This window comes from Pteropus vampyrus, unplaced genomic scaffold (assembly GCF_000151845.1).
Source record: "Pteropus vampyrus isolate Shadow unplaced genomic scaffold, Pvam_2.0 Scaffold68, whole genome shotgun sequence".
Lineage (NCBI taxonomy): Eukaryota > Metazoa > Chordata > Mammalia > Chiroptera > Pteropodidae > Pteropus > Pteropus vampyrus.
The window spans coordinates 1,608,999-1,633,116 of NW_011888849.1; the positions used below are offsets into that span (position 1 = coordinate 1,608,999).

At 35.8% G+C, this 24,118-nt stretch overlaps 1 protein-coding gene across 3 annotated transcripts in view; it reads left to right on the forward strand.

Moving 5' to 3' along the window:
• The window catches only part of IDE (insulin degrading enzyme), a 104,096-nt gene that overhangs the window by 29,857 nt on the left and 50,121 nt on the right, over nucleotides 1-24,118 (forward strand). For all 3 annotated transcript variants that reach the window (XM_023531441.1, XM_011361570.2, XM_023531440.1), the window contains exons 2-4: nucleotides 5,396-5,580; nucleotides 6,523-6,730; nucleotides 9,799-9,968. In XM_023531441.1, the coding sequence (XP_023387209.1) occupies nucleotides 5,396-5,580; nucleotides 6,523-6,730; nucleotides 9,799-9,968 (563 nt within the window). The remainder of the gene's footprint in view (nucleotides 1-5,395; nucleotides 5,581-6,522; nucleotides 6,731-9,798; nucleotides 9,969-24,118) is intronic.

A 24,118-nucleotide genomic window follows, 5' to 3' on the forward strand; every position in this document is an offset into this window, starting at 1 on the left:
AGTATGTGTCTCTCTGTTTTACTTTTTATCCAATCCTAGAGATTTCTCCGCTTTGCGTTATCTCACCCGCTTTGTCTGCTACCAGTGAATTTCATGTAACCTGCCTTATGTCTCCTTTTTTTTTTTTTAAGTATATGTGCTGCCAAAGCAAGCACTCTTTTTATTCTAATGTATAAAATAAGCTGCAAAATTGACGTTCTTTGAAGCATTTTTTTCAGTCCATTGAGATTTTACTTACCAGCAATTGTTGTCAGTTTGGCTCAAATAAACGCATAAAAAGTCTCTCCAGGTTTGGACATTCTTACGTCAACTAGAGTTATCATCCAAAATAATTTTTTATGACCTATCTACAGGGCAGAGCAAACTTTTAATTACTGAGCATCTGCTCTTATCATTCTGTGAATGACCTTCCCCTCAGAAGCCCCAAGGCACCTTTCCTTATCCTTAGCTCAGAATGTCATACATACCATTTTTACCTTTCTATCTCTGAATCTCTTATGTATGTGGGCGTCGCTGATGCTCATGTATGTGGGGTTCTCATACATACATACGTCATTAAATTTGGTTATTTTCTCTTGTTTAATCCGTCTGATGTCATTTAATTATTAGACCAGCCAAAAGAACTAAGAAGGATAGAGGGAAATTTCTTCCTCCTTACCTAAGCTTTTCACTGTGGGAATGAACAACCATTGATATGTATGCACCAAAACTAGAATGCAATTTGCAAAAGCACATATCTCTAAAATGATACTGCTGAAGGATCCCTTTAAATTGCAACCACCCACCTTTATGATCTTGCTTGTGTTTGAGGTGAGATGTACTGGTCCCTATAATTGAAGAGCCATGGGTAGATGGTTCCCTGTGACATGTGTTTTTTTTTAGGTCAAGTAATGTGAATGGTATTTGGGAATGTATGGTCTTACAGTGAGGCATCCTAGGGCTGATATCACCACTACCCTGATATTCGGCCTTACTTACCTTCTGCCTTCTGTGTGGAAGAAAGGTTGTTTATGACGTGGTTCTGATTCTAGGCATTTTTTCCTTGGACTCCTCCTCCACATTCAGGAGTGCCATGGGTAAGCTCAACTTCTGCCTGTGGTTTTGGGAGTGGGTGGATGGATTCCACAGTAGGGAGGTTTTGATATATAATTGACTATTAGCATGATCATTCACCTGTTTGTGTTTATAGGTCGTTCATTTAGAAATTAGAAATGGACCAGGTCTAACTTTAAATTTGTTTGGACAAAAGGGTAGGTAGGGAACAAAAGGCAAATTACAAGTTCTCAATCTCCTATTCAGTATACTGTGGAACACTTAAAGAGATAAGAGAAAAAAAAGATTATTTGTAGAAAAAGTTTTCTCTTGGTATGGGAATTTGGAAATGACCTATTTGGTAATTTGTTTTTGCAAACCTGCAGTTTAGGCCTTTACATGTCTAGATAAAAGTCTTTACATGTCTAGATAAAGTCATCTCTCAGTGGAAGTTCTGATTGTAGTTCTTTTAACACCAAGCTCTTGTTTTTCTGCTTTGTGCCTTGTGTTTTTTCCTGACCACCAGTCTGTTACTCAGGTACTCCCTTCTTTTTATTTGCTTCTACTCACCTACTCCCTTTTCTCTCTCTCCCCTCAAGATAGATTTAGGTACCCCACTTTCATTGTTCCCAGAGTGCCCTGGGGACAATTTTGTCATCTCGCTTAAAGAATAATGACTTGTTTTTATATCTGTCACTAGTCTGGGTTCCTTCAGAGCAAGGGTTCTGGCATTCTCATCTTTGTAGCCAACATGCATGGTGTAGTGTCTGGATCTGAATAGGCCTCCTTAAATGTTAGTTTGGATTTGGAGGGGGCTGGGGTGCGCCTAGGTCTGTGAGTTAACAACTGAGTTCTGATGGTAACTTTTTGCTGTATGATCTTGGACAAGTGATTTAAGGTCACTGAGCTTCAGTTTCTTCATAAGTAGGATGAGGGGACTAGACCACCTGGGGATCTTATTAAAATGTAGGTTCTGGCTCGGTAGATCTCTCTCTGGTGGTTTCTGATATTTTGCATTTTTAACAAGCTCCCAGGAAGAGCAAGAGCTGCTAGTCCATGAACTACAGAGGACTAGATGACATCTAATGGCTCTTCCAGCTTTTACCTTCAATGTTTTTAGTCAGTGTTTTAAATTATGAACAAAATTACAAAATATGCTGTAATTACTAAAAATCTCTCCTGTTTATCAAAATGCTAAACACTGACAATTCTGTGCCTTATTGTGAAGTGTTTAATGTATTATAATGCCCCTGAAATTGAAAGTAATTTTATTGCTCCTCAGATTTTGACTTTGACAGGTTAAAAATATCAAATGTCTGAGAAAGCATTGAGTTAGCACTAGCTTGTCATCTAAAAGTCAGAATACTTGCTTGCTCTTTGTTTGGTGCATATTGGAGAACATTTGCAATCATGTTGGAAGCTTATGCTAATGACTGAGATGGATAGACATGTGATCTCATAAGTATAAATACAGAGACAGGCAAGCTGTTGATGAATTCATCATCAGAGGAAGTGTTCTAGGTCATTTCCTTCAGTTCTCCAGCAGGTAAGAATCAAATTGTTGTGGGACGTGTTGATAGATGTGTGCTAGGTAAAGCTATACTGTGCCTGTTGAATAAGAATTGCTGGAAACGGGTCTTGTTTGAAAATGTTGCCACTATTCCTTTTAGTTTTACTTTCTCAAGAAATCATGATGTTTGATTTGGGAGTATTGCCAGCTTGGAAATTTATAGCTGTTCTTGATCTCATGTGCATATGTCTAAAAGTAGTTGGACTAATTTTTTTTTTTATGTTCGACTTACAGAATATATCTATCTCTTTATTCTCAGCCATACCAGGGATATTAATCATGCATAGCTTCAATGTCCAGATAATATATATATATATAATATAATATAATATCACAGGCATGATATATATATATATATAATATAATATATATATATATCATGCCTGTGATGGCCTCTAATCATATTTTTTTCTTTTAAGAAAATCATGATACATATACATATATATATATATCATGCCTGTGATGGCCTCTAATCATATTTTTTTCTTTTAAGAAAATGAAAATCTTGATAAGGGAAATTGAACCCCGAAAAAAGTATAGAAAGTAGCCTATAGCTGAGGGTGGTTATCTTAATTATAATGAATTTTTCACTTCCCACAGAATAAGATAATTTGTCTTACTGAAGTGAGCTGTATCTCATCTCCCTACTACAGCTATGAATTGGGAAGAAGTTTTAAAGCTCCACCATCATCAGCATCACCACCATCATTATGTTTTAAACATTTGTAACTTTTGGTTTCCCTAAACCAAACAAGCCAGGGCAGACGCAGTAGAGGGCTTTGACTGTAAACAATGGCAATAGGCTTTGGTTTTTGCTCCCACTTAGTGGAGTCCATCTCTAGAACCCCAGCCCCCTCCCTTCCTCTCCTAGAGCCTTGCAGCGGCAAGTTTAGGCATTCTCTGTGCTGCACGCTGAGCTTTCTTAGCATCGCCTTTCAGCGCTGCCATTCCGGCTGTGGGTCTTAATGGAGACTGCTTCATGGCTTATGTAATCTTAAAGTTGCTGCTAGGTTGGAATTCATTTTTTAAAATAGTAATTTATATTGAACCCAAATTAAAGTTTGAAACCAGCTGTTTACTGAAGGCATTTGCTGTGGTCTAAACAGATTGTCCTTTGGGAAATACCTCAGCCAAGATTATTATTCCTGTACCCCTCCTTGGAGGCTTAGATAGACCATTTCTGTTACCCTGAGATTTTTCTAAACCACACAACACCATTTTTTAAGACTTTGCACTCAGATATTTTCATCTGTCTTTGACATTGATCTTAAAGTGGTTGATGGCTAATGAAGTAGAAAGGAGCTGTTAATGATGCCTTTTCACTTTGAAATTACTTTTGAATTTTCCAGCATGGCCTTATATCCCCAAAAATGTTAGCATTATATTTTATACTTTGTTTTTCAAGAAATTGTTTTTACTATAAATAGGGCAAGACTATTAGTGCTGTCTCTGTAAAGTACTGTGCGATTTTTAAAAACCAGTATACCTTTAGTATGACCTCTAGTACTGACCTTTAATATTCCAGATATTCTCCTCAAGAGAAGATATGAGACATAATACTAATAGGAGCAAACAAACGCCTTTGGTTTATCAGTTCTTACTCAGAAGAATAATTACAGGTGATTTTAGAGAGGAAGGTATTCTGTAAAAGCAAACTGAATTTTTCCCTCTGTTAATCTCCAGAGATTTTTAACTCAAAAAAATAAAGATTTTACCCAATATAATTGCGTGCCTATTATGTTCCCCTAGTGTACTTTTAAATCTGGAGGTCTCTCAGTCTTTTGGAGCAGTCAGACCCACTTCTTTCATCTTTCAGGTTAGAAGCAAATGTGCTAGCACAGTCATTTTTCCTTTGTAGTTTAAATATGTTTTTGGCTTTACCTGATTAGTTTATTGACCTACTAATAGGTTAGGCTCAGTGTTTGTGTCTTAAGTAGTTCCCAACATAGACAAAAATAGCATCTAGTAACTGTCTCAAAAACATACATACCCCAGACTCTGGAAAATCTCTTCACTGTGCTGATAATTCCTTCATAACAATCCCTACAGGACTCTGATAGTCTCTTCCCATCACTGTAACTCTAGCTTCCTGAGAGAAGAAAGGAGAGGACTATCAGAGGAAGGGAAGTCCTTTGTAAGAGAATTATCTAACATCTGTTAAGATCATTGGACTTGTTCCTGCTCTGGCATTCACCTCTGCACCAGACTACAAAATTTACTTGGGGGTCCTTCTAACTTTGTTTTTGTCCTAACCTTTGCTGCCCCTATAAGACAGCTCAGGTCTCTTGTTTTGTTTTAGGACTTCATAGATTATTCCTCATTGGAGGTTGTTCCCTGTTCTCAGCATGTGCATACCAGACTGATATCTTTGAATTCATTAGGTTGAGCAATATTTTGGATGACCTAAAAATTTTTATACCTCTCACCTCACTTACCCTAGCAGATGCCTCTGAAATATGTGGGAAAGCAGCTATTGGTAATTGGAAACTCTATTTTAGGTCAGCACATTGACCAACTCATGGCCCAACCATCCTGTCTCTAATCTGCATCCATGTATTGTCCTAGATACAAATATGGCTCCATGAAAATAATATTGTTAGCATTTCTCTGGAAGAATGATGGGTAAGAGGGAGGAGCGGAATGATTATACCCTTTAGATAGGTCATTAAAAGTTTCCTCTAGATATTTTTTTTCTGATAATGTCCTGTATGGGTTTGCTTGATGTTACTCTTTGTTCTTAAAAAAGAAAAAAAAAATTAACCACAATCTAACAAGTAATTTTTTTCTTTTAAGTTTCCAAAAGAAGACTTATAGCAAAATGAATAATCCAGCTGTCAAGAGACTAGGAAATCACATTATCAAATCTCCTGAAGATAAGCGAGAATACCGTGGGCTAGAGCTGGCTAATGGCATCAAAGTACTTCTCATCAGCGATCCCACTACGGATAAGTCATCAGCAGCACTTGATGTACACATAGGTACAGTTTAAAGTTGTGAATTAAGCTTTGTTCAATTTCATTGACCTAATGTTGACATTTATTAGAACTCTCCATGGCTAGCTAGTAGAGCTGCAAATAAGGACCTTATAGTTACCAGTTTGATGTACCTTACCTTACTTTATACAGTAGCTCTGTACAGTTATTGTAACCTATAGTTGTCTAAGTCAAATAATCTTGTATTTACCGAGGGCATTTTGTTAGATTCCCAGCTAAGATGGCCCAGCAGCAAAAAAATTCATTCCCATCCTTTATAGCAACAGTTTTAGTGCTTTCACTTTGATACACTTTTGATACATTAGGAGATATATTTTCTAGATTCTTGTGTGCACATTTCTTCCACGTTTTAACGCTGCTTTAATCAGATTGCTTCTTATCTGTATGTACATTTAGTGAGGCATGTTTTCTTTTTTCTCTCTGAAAAACATTTAACTCAGTGGCATTTTAAACTTGAGGAAATAAAGTAATAACCATCATATGTTGAATAAATAATTATTGCCAAGCACAGTGCAGAGTGCTTTGCAAATGTAATCTAATTTGTATTCACACAACTCTATTAAGTTAGGAATATATAGAAAAGTGACCGAGGCAAGATAAAGTATTGTGCTCAAAGTTTCATGGCTAGCTAGTAGAGCTGCTAACCCCTAACCAGTGCTCTTAGCACTATGCTATATTATCTCCTGCAAAAACAAACAAACAAAAAACAGTGAACTCAACTCTTTCTTTCCGTCCGTTTGATATAAGAGGAAACTAATGTCCAGAGAGGTTAAAATCTGCCCAAGGTCACTAACTAATTAATGTCAAAAGATGGGCTAGAACTAAACAATGCCGTTTCAGAGCAGCCTATGCTTCACTTTCTCTGATTGTAGGTTGGAGTTGTCATGCTAACAGATGTTTCAAATCATGTTTTCTCTCTTCTTTCAGGTTCATTGTCAGATCCTCCAAATATTGCTGGCTTAAGTCATTTTTGTGAACATATGCTATTTTTGGGAACCAAGAAATACCCTAAAGAAAATGAATACAGCCAGTTTCTCAGCGAGCATGCAGGAAGTTCAAATGCTTTTACTAGTGGAGAGCATACCAATTATTATTTTGATGTTTGCCATGAACACCTAGAAGGTGCCCTAGACAGGTAATGCTGAATACTCTATGAATTATCCCACTTTCTGCACTTATCACATTAATAATAGTAGTAACAATTATTAATTTTACAAAAATGTCTTCATAGCTTTATAGCTTAAGAAAAGGTGTTTTAATCAGCGCTCCCCCCCCCCACTGGGTTTTATATAAAAGACAAATAATAAGTTTCTCATATATTTACTTTGCGGTAGAGGAAAAATAATGGCATGAGTTTAAACCAACCTTCAGGCCTGTGAAATATTTTATTGACTTATAAAATTCTCACCAGTCCTCCGCATTCTAATTGGTATTACATATGAAGCATATGATGAAGAATAAACTGAAGTCGTGCCATGGATCTGTTTTCAAACATATTTCTGTTCCAGAATGCTAGAACTTACATACTCTGTTTTCCTTTAGATCTTCTGTTCTCAAGGATACTTAGTAGATACAGAATATTGTTTCAGTCCCTGGGACACTTTGTGAAAGTATCTTTTGGAGCACACTCCCTTAGACCAATTTAATTTCCTTGTCAATTTTTTATACAGCTAACAATTGTTAATTTTTTGTCAAATCAGTGATTTGAATAATCATTCAAAGTGTAATTTTTTTTTGGTGAATTTTTATAGTTTTCTTTGTTGCCAAGAAGGCATAATTTGCAGCTTTTTAGTGGATCTGTAATGAAGTTTGACTTAGCCGTTTTAGTAATTGCCAACTTTATTTGCTTACTTACATTAATAATAGTCATTCTATTTTTTAAAAAACTTAGTTTGAATTTATTCCTTAGCTCAAAGGACATTATTAACAGGGCATGGGTTCAGGATTCATGGCAGGGTCAAAGGAGCCTGTTTCTTGCTTATTCTAGCTTATGTTTCAATCTGTAGGCAGTAGCTTTGAGGTATAATCATCTTTTATATGTATTCCCAGAAGACTAACATTAATGAGTCCCCTGGGATCATACACTGAATTTAATTTCCTGCTTTACGAATGCTACTGCAGATGTTCATATAATAGATCTCTGCATGATGGAGGATATCTGTTACTTGACTCAGTGAAAAAAACACTAGTATAAGAGCATCTTTAAAAAAAAATTGATTATACTGTGTCAGAATTGTGACCCTTTATGTGGGCCTATCCACCTTTGCAATGTAGCTATTAGGCATTTTCCTCAGCTTGATTGTATTGAAGCAGGTGAAAGAGGTAATATGTCCAGAAATAGCTCTGTTTCTTTATATCTATAACCAAAATAACCAAAATAGACTGCAAATAGATTGATTTCTCTTTGGATTGGTATGTGTCCAGTATTTAGCACAGTATTGTATTCACTATGTGCTTAAAATACATATCAAATAGTGATAACAGCCTCTTTGATAGCTAGACTGTGAGGTGCAGTTGCCGAGATGTTTATAGATGCAGGAGTCTCAGGCTCACTGAACAGTAGTTCCATTCAGAAAGAGCCTCTGCTCTTGGCTTCATCTGAATTCTGGATCTTGTTTTTATAAGGTGGGTCTAAAGTTTCTTAAGAAGAATTACTATATGAAATCATGATTTAATTTGCAATCTGATATAGGGGAGTTAATTTCTTAAATTAAAGGTATCTTTGTTAAACTGTGGTCCTACTATTAAAAAATAGCCTCAAGGAAAGCATATTGGTTACTTAAATTTGAGTTACATGTCATGTTGTTTGTTGAATCACTGCTTATTAAGATTTTTAAGTACTCAATATTTCATAAAAGCCCATAGTTATGTCTTACCATTATGTCATAGGTTTTTCATTATATTATTTTTTTCACTAATTAAAGTAGATTTGCTTTTCTCCATAAGAAGAAAAAAAATTCAAATAGAGCCTTTTAAAAGTAGGTCACTTAGTTTGTCCTAAAATGTCTTGAGTGAAATTGCACCTAAAACTGTAAATTTAAGATTTATTTGCCTAAGAACTATCACCTGCCTTTTCCTTTTTTGGAGAAATAGCTATATATAACAAGGATTTTCATAGATATGCCAAATTGCAAATCTTAAATAGATTGTTGCTGTCTCCATAAGTCTGCCTTGACTTTTTGGTATTGTGACATTGTGATTTTTAATAAGAAATATATATTTGGTCCTGGCCCCTAACTCCTCAAACTCTTGGAATTTTCTTAGCTATGAGAGCCTTAGAGGTGTCTTTTGTTATGTTAATGAAGACTGGGGAAAGCCCCTAGGTAATGGGAGGTTGGGAACTGGTCGCCAGGGCAATCAGCCATGTTAGAGAGTTGGAGCTTTCAATCTCATCCCCAGACCTTTGAGTTGGAGAGAAGGGCTGGAGATTAAGTTCAGTCACCAAATGGCCAATGATTTAGTCAGTCATGCCTATTAATGCCAGGTTGGTGAACATACATGAAGATTTTGTGAGAGAAACATGCTCAGAAGGCTCGGAAGCTCCGTACACCTTTCCACATACCTTGCCCTATGCATCTCTTTTATCTGGCTGTTGCCGAATTATATCCTTTTATAATAAACCAGTCCTCTATTAAGTAAAACATTTCTCTGAGCCCTGTGAGCTGTTCTAATAAATTAATTGAACCCGAGTAGGAGTTTGTGGAATCCTCCTATCTGTTGTTCAGTTGGTCAGAAGCTTAGGTGACAATCCGGACTTGTGACTGGCTTCTGAAGGTTGGGGGGTGGGGCAGGCTTATAGGACTGAGCCCTTAACCTACGGGATCTGATACTATCTGATTTTTAGGTAGTGTCAGAATTGAGTTGAATCGTAGAATAACCACCTGGTGCTGGAGAATTGCTTGGTTATATGGAGCAAAAACAGATGGGAATTGGTGTCAGAATTGGAGGTGTTAATCTTTTTTGTAATTTCACTAATTTTTTAACATCTTTGGAGTTGATTGACTTCTCTGAATTTAAATATGTCCCATATTATACATTTTTTTCCATTACTTAGAACATATTTTATATTCCTTTTTTCTTAGTAGCAATAGTAGTTTTTTCTGACTGTAGAATTCACATTTCCTATCTGTTAATTTTCAAACATATTTTTTAAAGGCTACTCTTTTAGAATAACAGATTTCAAATTACGTTTCACACCCTTAGGTTTGCACAGTTTTTTCTGTGCCCCTTGTTCGATGAGAGTTGCAAAGACAGAGAGGTGAATGCAGTTGATTCAGAACATGAGAAGAATGTGATGAACGACGCTTGGAGACTCTTTCAGTTGGAAAAAGCTACCGGGAATCCCAAGCACCCTTTCAGCAAATTTGGGACAGGTTTGTCAACAGCAGCTTTTGTGCATTCGTTCTCCTTGACCTCATTTAAACCCATGGCCTCTTTGCATAGTATTGTATTTTACAATTTAAGATAGAAGATTTCAGAACTCATTTTTACCTGCCCTGTTCTTTATAAATTCACAATCTGGAGCTAAGAAGTGGTTATTATATCATCGTTACTCCTGTTATTTCTTAAACCATGCCCCTACATCTATGGTACCTGCCTGGACCCAGTGTAAAAACCTACCTATATTTGTGACTTGTGACCTAAGATGAGGCTGAAGCTTAGGTGTGTGAGCTTCATGGAGAAAGTGATAGGTTATTGAGAAGAATGACCAACTGTGAAGTGAGTTTGTTGGGTAGAAAAGTATAGAATTGAATTCAGGGTTCAGAAACAATAAGAATGAAGTAATTGTAATCCCTTTAACAGAAGACTAGCATTTTAACTAGTATTTCCAAAAGCAGAATGTCAAACTGGAGTCAGGTCCTTGGCATTGGACTTTATACCTAAGACCCTGGATGATATTCTCAACATTGTAGTAACAATGACCTAAGCATTTATTTGCTCTCTAGAGGGTTACTTTGGCCATCTCATTCAAATAGGGGTCTGAATGTTTAAGGAGCAATCAGAGTTGTAAATAGATATTAACCAGCATTTCAAAGGGAGAAGATAATAAGGTCTTTTTATTCTAAAGACCTTTTATGAGGGCTAAAAAATACTTTTCCTCTTACCTTCCAAGTTCTTTCTAGCTGAGTAATGATCAAATGAACAGAGACAGATTAGCAGGAGAAAATAAAATTTTAATAATGCACATGGAGATTTTGCATAAGCATGAAAATTCCTAAGACAGTGGATATATGTGATATTTTGGGCAATAGAAAAAAGGTGGGGAGGGAACAGGGTCTTAGATTTCAGAAGTGAGAATCGGTGATTTACAGATAGTTGAGGAAGACGGGAACACACATGGCAGGCAAATTCTTGCCGGGACAACTCAGAAACAATGGGACACAGTGGGTATCTAGCTAATAGGCCCCTGCCTAAAGCCTTCTTATTTACTATTCTTAATTCAAATTAGGCTGCAGGGAGCATCCTAAAATTCCCTTCTTAGTGTAGACCTTTCATAGGAATCTTTTAGGCAGGAAGGGGGTGAGTCAGAGGTTCCTTCTGAATCTTGTTTCTTAATAAACAACTTAATATCCCCAAAGGCAGCTTCATGTGGCAAAATTTTGGTCCCCTTTACTTCTAAACAGAAAAGCTATTTTCAGTGCTTGTTGAATCTTCCTGTTCCCATTGCCTCTACCTCTACTCATCCAGATGCATAGCACCTGCTCTGTGGGAGGTAGAACACTATTGAAGACACAAGGTCCCTACTCTCAAAGTGATACAGGCTAGAAAGAGATTAGGGGTGGGGATGACAGGGACTAGAATGAAACAAATGTGGAGATTCTTGATTTTATAATCGTACCCTTTTTCTCTATTCAATTTTTTACTAAAAAGTGTTTAAATATTTAAACAGTACAAAAGTATTTAAAAAACAAAAAGTCTCCCTTTTCCTTATCTACTCCTGCCAATCCTACTTACCAGATGTAATTGTTGTTAACAAGTTGCTTTAATTTTAAAAATACTGCTTTGGGGACTATAACATTACATAAAAGTAATAGGTTGTTTAGTGCACTTACAAATTTATGTTTATTATGTAATTTAACTTGGGGGACTTTTATTTAAGACTATAAAGACAGTTTGAATACTGTTCTAATACATCCGGAAGCAGCCACGGAGTTAGCATAGCTTTACAGAATTAAAAGAAGTTTTAAAAATGGCCGTTAGAAGCAGTGATATTGAATTCTTTAGACTTACAGTACTTGGTACTTATTGTCAGCATCATTACTAAGATGAATCCTATGGTTACTAAAATATCTGTAAAAGTCGAATTGTTTGCAAAGTGGCTTTTGTAGACGACATCAGCATACACGTGGGATATAAAGGAGGAAATATGAGTTTTAAAAAAATAAATTTCAAAGTTATTGTGCCCAAATGATTATTGTCCTTTAAATAGTCTGTTTGTTAGGTTAGATAATTACACCAGCAATGGTGCTATTGTGCAGAACATGTTGTAGCTCCTCTTTGGGAGTTGCCTTCTTTTAATTAGCCTCACTGGTGACAAATCATAATCAGCATAATCAGGAAGCAGCCACTCATCTTCCAGAAATAAATCCAATGAACAGGGTAAGTAATATTACTTCTGGTCACAAGCAAAGAAAAATCTTAAAATGTCCTAAAGGAAGGTTTCTGGAGTGATTGGCACAGAAGAGCACTGAATGGTCATGTGTGTGTGGGTGGAGCTTGAGGGCATATTTGTTTTTATAACTACTGACCAGTCTAGCAGTTAGTCAGCAAAGGGTGAGGTAGTATAAACAGCTAGGAGATGAGTAAGCCAGACTCACTACAACAGGACAGAAAGCGTGATATAAGTAGCGCAAATGCCAGATTACCTTCTAATTTTGGAAATAGAAAGTAACATTGAACTTTTTGGAATAGAGGTTCTGTCTATTTTTAAAGTCAGATACATTTGAAAATATAAAAGCTGTATACCTTAGCCCTAGAAATTATACCTATATAAAAATTTGCAAAAGTGATCCTTGAAGAAGAGTCCTTGTCAGCAGTTCATGCTTAATTTATTGCTGTTACTTTTGAGTGACATCAGATTTCTGTGAATGTGAGCAATTATGCCCATCAAGGGATTATAATTTGTTATATGAATATTGGTAATATTCAAATATAAAATATTTTAAAAATAATATTATTTAACTAATTATCTTTAAATAAAATATCTGGGTATTTTTAGATGAACAATAGCTAAACATTGTGATATTTGTTTCTTAGAAAACCTTACAATAAAATGTTTGTCCTTTACAGTGGTTTTTCATGCTTCAAAAATAGTATAGATCAGTAGCTTTTAAACTTTTTTAAAAAATATAACCCACAGTAAGAAGGATGTTTTACTTAACAACTCAGAATTCATATATATGTTTGTGTTAGTAGGTGAAACAAAAGTTTTACCAAACTATATCTATGTTACATCTTGGGATATAATTGGTACTCTCTGTTTTATTATTTCTTTAAAAAAAAAAATCTGGTCTACCAGTACGTTAAATTTATTTCATTATGATCAAATGTTTAATCACAGTTTAAGTAACCCCAGGTGATAAATAGGCATCATTTCAGTAGATTCAGAAAAAGCGTTTGATAAAACTCGGCACTCATTCATGAACAGAACAACAAAAAACTCTTGAGCTGGTAAAAACCTATGCCAAACATAATGATTAATAGTGAAGTTTCAAAAGGATTTCCATTGAAAGACAAAAACAAAACAAGAATGCCTTCTAATCACTTTTTTGTTCAGCTGTATTATAGGTACCAATCGTTGCAATAAGTCAGTGGGGCAGGAAATGTGATATGTAAGAGGTAGAAAGGAGTAAAAGAAAACTCTCTTTGTTTCCATATGATAGGCTTGTCTGCATAAAAATATTCAAGAAAAGGTTCAGGTCAGCCATTAAAAATGATTCACCAAGATTGCCAAAAGAGGAGGAACACACTAAAATTGCATTCTTGTATCCATAGTAATCAATTAGAAAAATGCTAGAGGAAAAATGATTTCATTCACAATATAAAAATAGCTTTAAGTTATTTGGAAATAAATCTAACAAAAGAGTAAGAAATATATAATGGATATAAAAGAATGGATTTGAAGGAGACAGAAATCATGTTTATGAATGAGTAAAAATATCAGATGTAAATTCACCCCAAATTTATCTAAATTTAATGCCGTGCCATTTGAAAGCCCAAGAAAAAATTTTTGAGGAACCTAATAATCTAATTAATAAGATTCATAAGAAAGAATAAAGGGCCAAGAATGGCTAAGATAATTCTGAAGAATATAAAAGAAGAGACTACTTCTACCAGATACCGTGAGTTCTTATGACGTTCTGGTTGTTAGAGTAGTGGAACTGGTACAGGAGTACACAAAGATAACAGTAGAACAGATTGTAGATGGTAGAAACAAATCCACAAATATATGGAAACCTCACATAAGACACAGGTACATTACAAATGAGTAAGGAAAGAATAGACCTTTCGATAACTGGTGCAGGGGCAATTAGTTATCCATGTAGAAGTAAGAAAAATTAGATCTTATCTTACACCATGCACGAAAATTAATTCCAAGCCTATTAGACTTAATTATAGACAGATAACTTTGCAACTTTTAAAAGAAAATATAGAAATTAAAAAAAATTTTAAGATAGAAAAAATTTTCTTAAGCTTATAAAGTGCAAACCATATCTTTTAGTGATAAACCATAGATTTAAAGGTACATATGACTTTATTAAATTTTAAACCTTCTGTTCAATAAAGACACAAAAACATAGACGAGCCACATATCCACTGAAGATACTTGCAAAGCATATAACAGATAAAAACTTCTATAAGTAAATAAGTAATAAACAAAACATCTCACTAGAGAATTAGGCAAAGAATATGAATATGGACTTCATAGAACAGGGTATTTGAGTGTCAATAAACTTAACAAAGATGCTCAGATCATTAGTAATCAAGGAAATACAAAATAAAATAATAATGAAATACCATTTCACACCCATCAGGTTGGCAGCAATTCAAAGTCAGACAAAACCCAAGTCTTGATGAGAATGTAGAAAAACAAACTCATATATGTTGGTGGAAAACTAATTGGTTCAACCACCTTGTAAAGCCATTTCGTAATATCTAATAAAGTGATCCTTGTGCCATGCCCGTCTATCCAGGGAATCCGCTTCTTGACATACACCCTAGAGAGAAACAACTCTAGCAGTTGTGTACAAGGAACAGATACAAGAATGTTCCTCAAGCATTTTTTTGAAATAGCGAAAGATAAGAAATGATTTAAAATGTCTGTCAATAGTTGAATAAATTAATAAATACATTTTGGTCTATTCATACAGCAGTTAAAATGAGTGAGCTAGAACTCATGTATCAAACTAGGTAAAGAGCAAAATATTTTGAGCAAAAGGCAAGTTGCAGAATATGCTTAGTATGATAGCTTTCTATATAATTCAAAGACAGGCAAAATAGTACTCTATAATGTTAATGTCTATGTATACAAAATAGTATAAAATATACACAAAAATGATGAAATACCCAATTCTGATTAGTATCCATGGGGAGGGAGTTGGGGAGAGAGAGAGGAGGAAGGGAGAGGAAGAAGGAGAGGGAGGGGAGAAGGGAAAAAGATGAGGGGGGAGCGGAGGGAGGGAGGGAGAGAGGAGACTCGAGCTCTGTCCCTGATATTTTATTACTGGGGGAGGGGGAAAAGGGTTTTAACAAATAGGCAAAATGAGCAGAGTGATAAAACTGGTGAATACACAGGTGTTAATTTTGTATTTCATTGTGTTTCAGTATTTCACAATTTAAAAATTAATAGAGAAATATGAAATATTTCGTGTACCTGTTCATCTAACAAAAATCGGAAAATGAAAGACTGAAAGGTTAATACTTTTCAAGGCAAGCAGGAGAGAACATACTTTTGTGTGTGAGAACTGTGTGTATTTACTACTCAAGTGTGTTCGTGTCAAAAGAAACATGTAGGTTACCTGTGTTGTCTTAGTTCACATTCAGTTTTGCAAACCTTTGTCCAGCCAAATAAGATAAGCTCTCAAATTGCTATCTTGGGTTCCCATGATCAGAGTTCTCACATTCTCAAGCTGCCATCCGGCAATACTTTTTCTGTCTTGAGTCAGTTACTTTATTTGAAAGTTGTTTTCACAGATCTTCTGTGCTAATCCGTCTCCACATATAATGTCTTCATCGAATCCCTGTGTGACTCTCCTAGCCTCAGACTTCAGCCAGGAATCCCACCTCCCACTGGCATATTCCTAGGTGATTTAAGATTTGGCCTCTGAATTGGGCAGTACTAGGTTTGAACCTTTGCTTTACCACTGGTCCACTGAGAGATCTGAGCTAGTTTCTTAACTTCTGTAAGCCTCAGTTTCCTCCTGTGTCAGGTTAATGTGAGAATTAAAGGAGGTTGTGCACGTGAAGGGTTAGCAAAAACATCGGGCCATAATAGTGCTCAATAAATGACAGTAGCCTTCATAATCACTATAATAGCTGATTGTTAGCTGTGAAAGACATCAAAACTTTGAAAAGGTCCTTGGCAGAAAGAGTAGAGCCAGCCACGGGCTGCTTAAAGAGCCAGTAGGTTTGATGAACCAACAATAGGGGAGTGTATTAGAGAAATATTCTCGTTCTCTTTTTAAATCAAACCCATGGTTGGTGTCCAAATTGGCTTTTCCCCTTCATTTATCATTCACATATGCCTTTAGTTTTAGTTCCATAGTTCCTGATAAATTGGATGACTTTTCTCTGCCCTGTTGCCTTTCTTTGCCTTTTCATGGAATAAAAACAGGAGCAGTTGAATTTTTCAAAGTAGTTTGGAACTGGAAAGGGAAAAAAGTTCTAGTTATTCTTTAGTGATCTGTTTTTCTCTAAACATAACCCCACAGACACTGTTGGAGCAACTGGGTTTAGTCAGCTGGTAAAATAATAAAAGGAGGAAGTCAAAACGTGTGTGAGGGGAACAAAACAGGCACTCCTTCATGTATAGGTGGAATGAAAGGCAAAGTGGGGGGAGAGCACATCGAAATAGAGGGTGGTGCTGTATTTCAGATGTCGGTGACATTTTTCTTGTTATTTAGTATGCTTTGTAGCATGTACTATAGGATTATAACAATCTGAGTATGGTGTTATAAGTGGGCTCAGATTATTTCTCTCTCTCTCTCTTTCTCTCTCTCTCTCTCAGTTGACATTTTTTTTTAAAGTCCCCTTACATATAAAGTGCATTAGAAAATGCAAAGAAGTATAATCAATATTTTACACTCAAGGTGCTAATAGTTTAGTTGGAGAGGCAAGGCAACCCCACGATTTCACTAGAGCATCATCTCTGCTTTGATTTTCCAGGATCATTATCTATTTGTTCTCTTCTTCCTCCTCACTATTGTATATTGTGCTAAGTACTTTGTCTGGATTATTTAACTTAATTCTCACAATATCTCCAGTAGGTATATGCTCTTATTATTTCCATCTTATAGATCAGTAAACTAAGACTTCAAAGAAGGTAATTAAAATATTTGGGGTCACTCAGTTTTTAAGTGCTGGAATCAGGATCTGAACCCAGATCTAGTGCTTATAACCACTTTTCTATTCTTTAGGATTGCCTAGAATTAAATTCTTCAGGATCTCAGAGGAGTTACAAATTGACTTCTCCTGAAGGGTGGGTAGGACTTTCTTAAGCAGAAGGAAGAGCCAGCCATTCAAAAGGAAAAGAAAAAGTAATATTTATTGAATAAGTTTAAAGTGCCACACAGTGGTAGATGTTTTACTTACTAATATGATTTCGCTTAACGTTTACCACTGAAATTTCATCATCCCCTTTGATGGATGCTGAAACTAATACTGAGAGAAAATAATTAGACCAAAGTTCCATAGCCTTGTGGGGGATACAGGGAGGAGGGAGGTAGGGTGATAGCAGAATTGTCTGTGTAGGTTGTAGGATTGATATCAAGTCAGTCTGAACTCACAGCCTCTTGTTTGCAATATTGTTAGATGACCCCCAAAATCCATGACAAGAAGCAAAGACCAAGGAGTGAGTCCATTGTCTTTGGAAGAACATAAGTTAGAATAGTTTGGCTATAACAAAGGATGCTTTTGTGTAGGAAAGTAGGAAGGAATAGGATAAGAAAAAGGATTAGAACCAAAAAATATTGTGGAACATGTACCAGAAGGTAATCGAGTGACTCCTGATCCTGGGGTGTTGATAATGATACACAAAATCAGATGCTAATGAAAGTTAATCATTTACCCCTCACCCCGCCCACCATTTCTCTTTTTAAGTGAAGAATTTGAAACATGCAAAAGTAGACAAAATACTGTAATGAGCCCCATCCATATATGCATCACTCTGCTCTGGCCAGTCCTGACTGATCTACATTCCCATTCACCCCCCTGTATTATTTTGAAGAGATCCCAAACATCATATCATTTCACTCACAAATATTTTAACATATATATTTCTAAAAAAAGATGACTTTTAAAAACATAAAAATACAATTACCATTAACATCAAATATCCAGTTAGTGTTTAAATTTCTAGTTCTCATAAAAATCATAATTTTAAAAAGTTTATTTAAATTAGGATTCACATGAGATTCAAATGTTACTGATTGATATATCTTAAGTTTTTAATCTATAGGTTCATTCTTTATCTTTCCCCTACTCCCTCCCCCTGAGAATTTATTCACTAAAGAATCAGGTGGTTTGTTGTATAGAACTTTTCATAGCATGGATTTTGCTGATTGCATCCCCAGCCATGTAGTTTAACATGTCCTCTGTCCTCTCTATTTCCACAATTCAGCAGTTGGATATAGAGACTTGAACAGATTCATGTTTGGCTTTTTTGGACCAGGCTTCATAGGTGGAGATGTATTTTTTCATCAGGGGCATAAAATGTCTAATTTTCTATTTATGATGTTGCAATCATTGATTCTTAATGCATCACCTCTCTAATTCTAATTCTATTATTCTCATTGATTAGCTTCAATACTGCTATTTAAAAAAATGTTCCTTTTCTACTATTTGGCTACCCATTGGTACAGTTGTTATAGGAAAGGTAGGACAAACATTTGATTCATTCTCTTCATTTACCAGTTTTCAAAATAATGAGTTGGTTCCCTAGCATCTTTGAATGATGACTAACTTGTTTTTGTAGTATCATGATAAGTTCATGGATATAAAAATATTTGATATGTCTCATCCCACTTAGTCATTTATTATTCCCTAAGTTTTTCCATGGATTTTGTTATTGTCTTTTTTTTCCTTGCCAGGAAATGTGTCTGTGGAAAACTAGAACTGGATTAATCAAGTGTAAAGGTGCATTATTATGGTATTTAAAAGGTTTTCACATGAAGTTCTCACTCTCTAATAACTCGCGTCTTATACTTGCGTGTACTTACCCACCTACAGGAGAATTGTTCTTTTAAATTTTGTAAGAAAATTTATATATAAAAGGCTTTAGTCTCTTCCAGGATTTTTAGAAGATTGCTACACCAAGGAGAAAGAGCTTTAAAAAAAAGTTTATAATAATTCCAAGTAACTAACTGTAGCTGTATTAAACTACCCTTTAAAATTCTAGGTTTTTAGGGAATAGTTAACATTTTCATGATTGTAACTATCAAGTAGACTTTTTCCTGAGAACCTTATCAGACATACAGTTGGAGACAATTCTAGTTTCTAAACCAAATTTCTAAAACTTCAAAGTCTGTCCTTCCCACATAGTGTAAGAAATTTATGGCTAGCTTCAGAAAAATAAATTCTATTTCCTTGAAAATCAGCATTCATATACATTAGTACTGAGTTTGTAAGCTTTTTTAGAAAATAGAATTTAAAGTAATTGTTACAATGAAAATATAAAATAGCATTTACTGAAGCACCCCTTTAACAAAAGCTGGTATCAAATGGGATCGTCTCATGGGGCGAAGGCTGTGACAGGGATGGAAAATATGGTTTGCTTTTTTTTTCCCCCCAGAGATAGAGTTTTTATTGAGAACTATAGTTTGGGGAACAAATCACAAAAATAATTCTTTCACTGAATTGCTTTCTGTGATTTCACAGTGAGGAGCCTAGAATGTGGGTGGCCCCCTAACTTCCAAACCGATTAATGACCTTCTGTATCCACTTCTTCAGGTGGAACACATGTGTGTAGAAGCTTTACAATTTACAAAACCCTCTTCATATACATTATGAGTTTTCATAAGCTTCCCAACAACCCAAGTTGATGTTGAGTGATCATGTCAGAGGTCATTTAATCCTCACAGCAATCCTGTGAGGTTGTTTTTTTTTATTATTCTTATTTGTGAATAAGGAAATGGGTTTATATAGATTAAGAAACTTGCCTGTGTCCCACTGCTGGGAAACTAAGAAGTCAAGGATTGAGCCCTTGCTCTTAACAACTGGGTGTATACCCATTTTACCCCATCTTACAGATCAAATAAATGACCCCTTGGAGATATTTGGAAGCTTTCCCAAGGTTGCTTAATTATTGCATGATGGAGTCAGGATGAGAAACCCCGAAACTCCCAATTGCCAAACCAGTGCTCTCCCAGCAGGCCCAGAGTGGCAGGATCCCAGGGGATCAGCCACCCTGATGTCCTCAGTCCACCACTGGCGCTCACTGTAGTGAGGACAGAGCCAAATAGGTAGGATGCAGGGTTTTGGTAGCAGCACTTTAATTTGATAGAAATGACCCAGCTGAATTAGCAATAAATTAGGACAGTATGTGTCTAGAGACTGAACGGTGTTTGTTATCCCAGCCATATTCACATTGTCCTCCACATATGGACTCCTAGGTAGAGGAAAGTCATCTGGATCTTTTACTGAGTTTTCTTCCTTATTTTAGTGCCATGGTTTCTATGATATACTCAGAAGACCGGAGTCCCTCCTATAGTTCAAATCATGGCAGTAGTAGCTGCTGTTTATTTTGTGTTAATTTTCTGCTGTACGTACAGATTTATTATTTGTCATAAAAGATACAAATGCATTTGCCAGATTATTCTCAACACACTACTTAAAGAAATATTACAAATACAGTTTGAACATCCGATATGTACTTCTCCAATTGCATTTTCCTCCCTGCTCCTGACAGATAACCACTATCTTAAGTTTTGTGATTATCATTTCTGATGCTTTTTAATAAAAACTTGAATAGTCATGTATTTAATTCTAAGCAATATGTCATATAATTTTTATAAAAATGATATTTTACTGTGAGTAATCCCTACCACTGTATTTTTTTCATTCGATGTTATATTTTTAAGAGTTTTCCATATTGGTAAGTGTGTCTCTGATAAGTTTTTTATTTTTATTGTTGTTGCTATTTGAAAAATTCACTGAACACATGTACCACTATTTATCATTTTCCTATTAATGGAACAGTGCTGCTGTGAGCATTCCTTACACGTGTTTCCTTGTACATAAGATTCCCTAGGGTGCTGGGAGTGGAATTCTAGAAGTGGAATTACTGTATAGTAGGACATGTACATCTTCAGATTTAACAGATATTGCCAAATTGTTTCCTGTAGTGGTTGATTCAATTTGCACTCCCTCATGCAGTGTCTGAGTTCTCATTTCGCTGCATCCCTAAACAGCACTTTGTGTCATCGGACCGTCCATTCTATTTACTGAATGTTAGATATTAGTCTTATGCTTATTTACATGTATTTTGTTTTCTAATTTGGTGTAAGGCTACCAATGTCATGATAGGAGATTGAGCCTAAGAGAAATAAAATAACGGGTTCAAGGTCATGCAGCCAGAAGATGACTGACCCTGGATTACGTGATAGCTCTGCCAACACCAAAGCCAGTACCTGTTTCTCTGCACCTCCCTACCTGGGGATCATGGTACTGACAGTTACAGAGTTCACTAGGTAATTTAAGGACTAATTTGGGAATTGTGTATTATGTCCTGCTTTTCATTTACTCATCTGTTTTCTTGAGAACTTTCACCAGCTAGCTTTCCTGTTTTTAGAAAACTCTTTTAAAGGGATGGTTATAAAAGGGTTAAACTTAATAAATAGCAAGCCTAACTCTTTGACCCATTTGTACTTAGTGTTCATGTTTCTCTGTCTGTGTATTGAGCAGACTTTCCTGACCCCAAGAGAATGGAGAACATTTTCCTCTTTCTACTTCAGGAGCTTCTAAGGGTACAGACATGCCAGTCTGGGTTCTGTTCCCAAATGGACCACTGTTCCCTTCTGTCATCACGTATTAGAAAGAGTGAAAACATCTAGGCAGCAAAGAGATGAATATGTGGATTCATAGAATGACATCTATTTGCCATTCTAAAAGCTACTTTTCAGAACAAATGTGATTGTCTCTGTTTACCAGTTTGGCCAGAGATGCAATATCATTAGATTTTGTACCTTAGGTGAGCCAGATTGCTGTTGACCATGACACCTTTGGCTCATTTTTCATTTAACTTTTTGTTCAAGTATAATAAATATACAGAAGAGTATATGTGGCTTTGATAAATTGTTATTGCTTTTACTTTTGCTGCACCTTGAATCAGTTGAATGAATATACTGCTATTTATTTACAACTTGAATTTTTCAAAACCTGAACACACCTCTGAACCAGTACCCAGTCAAGAAACAGAACATTACCAGCACCTCACTAGCCCTCTTTGTGCCCCTGTGTAGTCACTATCCACCCACCCAAGGGTAACCTCTATTCTGCCTTCTCAAAACCCAAATTAGCTTTTCTTTCATACAAATGAAATGATACAGTGTATACTCTTTTGTGTTCGTCTTCTCTCTTTCAGCCTTAAAGTTGTGAAGTTCATCCATACTGTTGCATACAAACAGTGGATTATTCATTCTCTTTGCTGTATAGTATTCCGTCGTAGTCCTTCAGCTCTTTTTAATATAACATTGTCAGTGTTTTGCCAGTGATCTAAGTCTTAGTGTGTTTGGTGTATGCACCTGCTTTACTTCTGTAGTTTAAAATGGACCTAAAGATAAAGGGTAGAAATTAGAATAAGATATTCAGATACATTAAAATCAAAGTAGAATGAGCTAGAGCTGGTTAACCTGAAAGAATTTTACTTTCTAGATTGAGGTCGTGATCTTAGTCTTCATAAACTTTGATATGAGATTTTTTTTTTTAATCAGAATATTGACCAGCTTGCAAATCAGATCCCATTTAAATTAAAAATCTGGTTTCTAACACTATCACATTTCTAGTCTGTTGAAATAAAATGCTATTTCTCCCAACTTGAGTGTCCCAGTGTGTTGATCTTTGTCCATATAGTGTAGAAATCTGAGCTTGGCAGTGTAAATGACCAAGGAAGCTCTAGGGACTAGTTGCTCTCGAACAGAGGCTTTTAGACTCTTTATTTAGTGAAAAAGGGAAGCACCATCAATACTAAAGTTTCACCGTAATGTGAGAGAACTTCAAGCTATTACCCAGCAAAAATCTTTTTTTTTTTTCCCTGAAGAGTTGGAACTCTGGATACTTTTAAGAGCATCTGAATACCCCAAGTAGAGTGATGGGGTATCCCAGGACCTGATGTGGAGAGCCAATCAAGAATTGAAATGGAACTTTAGTGAGAAACCCAGAAGACCACTTAAGAACTTGGAAACTTGACCAGCAGGCTACTGCTAGTGAATATGAGTACATTTCATTGCTTTGTGACTAGAAAAAGATTATTTAGTATTTGCTAGACTGTTCCTTGCACACTCTGTCCACTAGATCTGTTGAGTCAAGTATTCTGGGGGCATGACTCTTAGCTCAGAGTCCCATGCAGCTCTATGGGTCTAAAGACTGGGTATGAGATCAACATCTGATGTCTCTCTGTAGATAACCAATTCTGTGAAAGGGACTCTCAGTGTCAGTTCATTAACCATTATAATAACCCAAGGGGGAAAATCACATCAAGAATATGTTCTGCCATAGTTTCATCTCTGCAGATGAAAGACAGGAGCACATGTAGTATTGTAAGCAGGAACAATAATAAAATTTATATTAGGATTTTATGGTATTTCTAGTCAAGATCCCCTTTTTAGAGAGACACTAATCATTGAAATTCCATCTCAGTCTCTAAATTGCAGGATCTTTATTAGAAAGGTAGTTTGGCTATTTGCTTTTGACATGCATATTTTATACTAATTTTATTATTGGATTTCATAAGAGATCTTATAGTGGTTTACTAACATCACTTGAGACATAAAAATAGCATCGTATGTTATTTTCACCAATCTAGATCAAATTCATGAGAATTCACATCACAGATTTAATGCTTCAGCCAAGAATAGGATGTTTCTTTCCACAAGTAACTTGGCAAGTTCCAAAAAGATCCCTCAGTGATTATGTTCAATTAATTATAGAGCACATAGGGGATTAAAGTAAGTGTGAATGGAGGCCATGTGGATCTCTTTTTGTCTTATAAGTGCTCATAATGCCTACCATCGCATAGGAATTTTAAGAACTATAATTTTTATAAAGCACTTTTAGCTCTTGAGAGAATACTCTAGTTTAAAGTGTTACT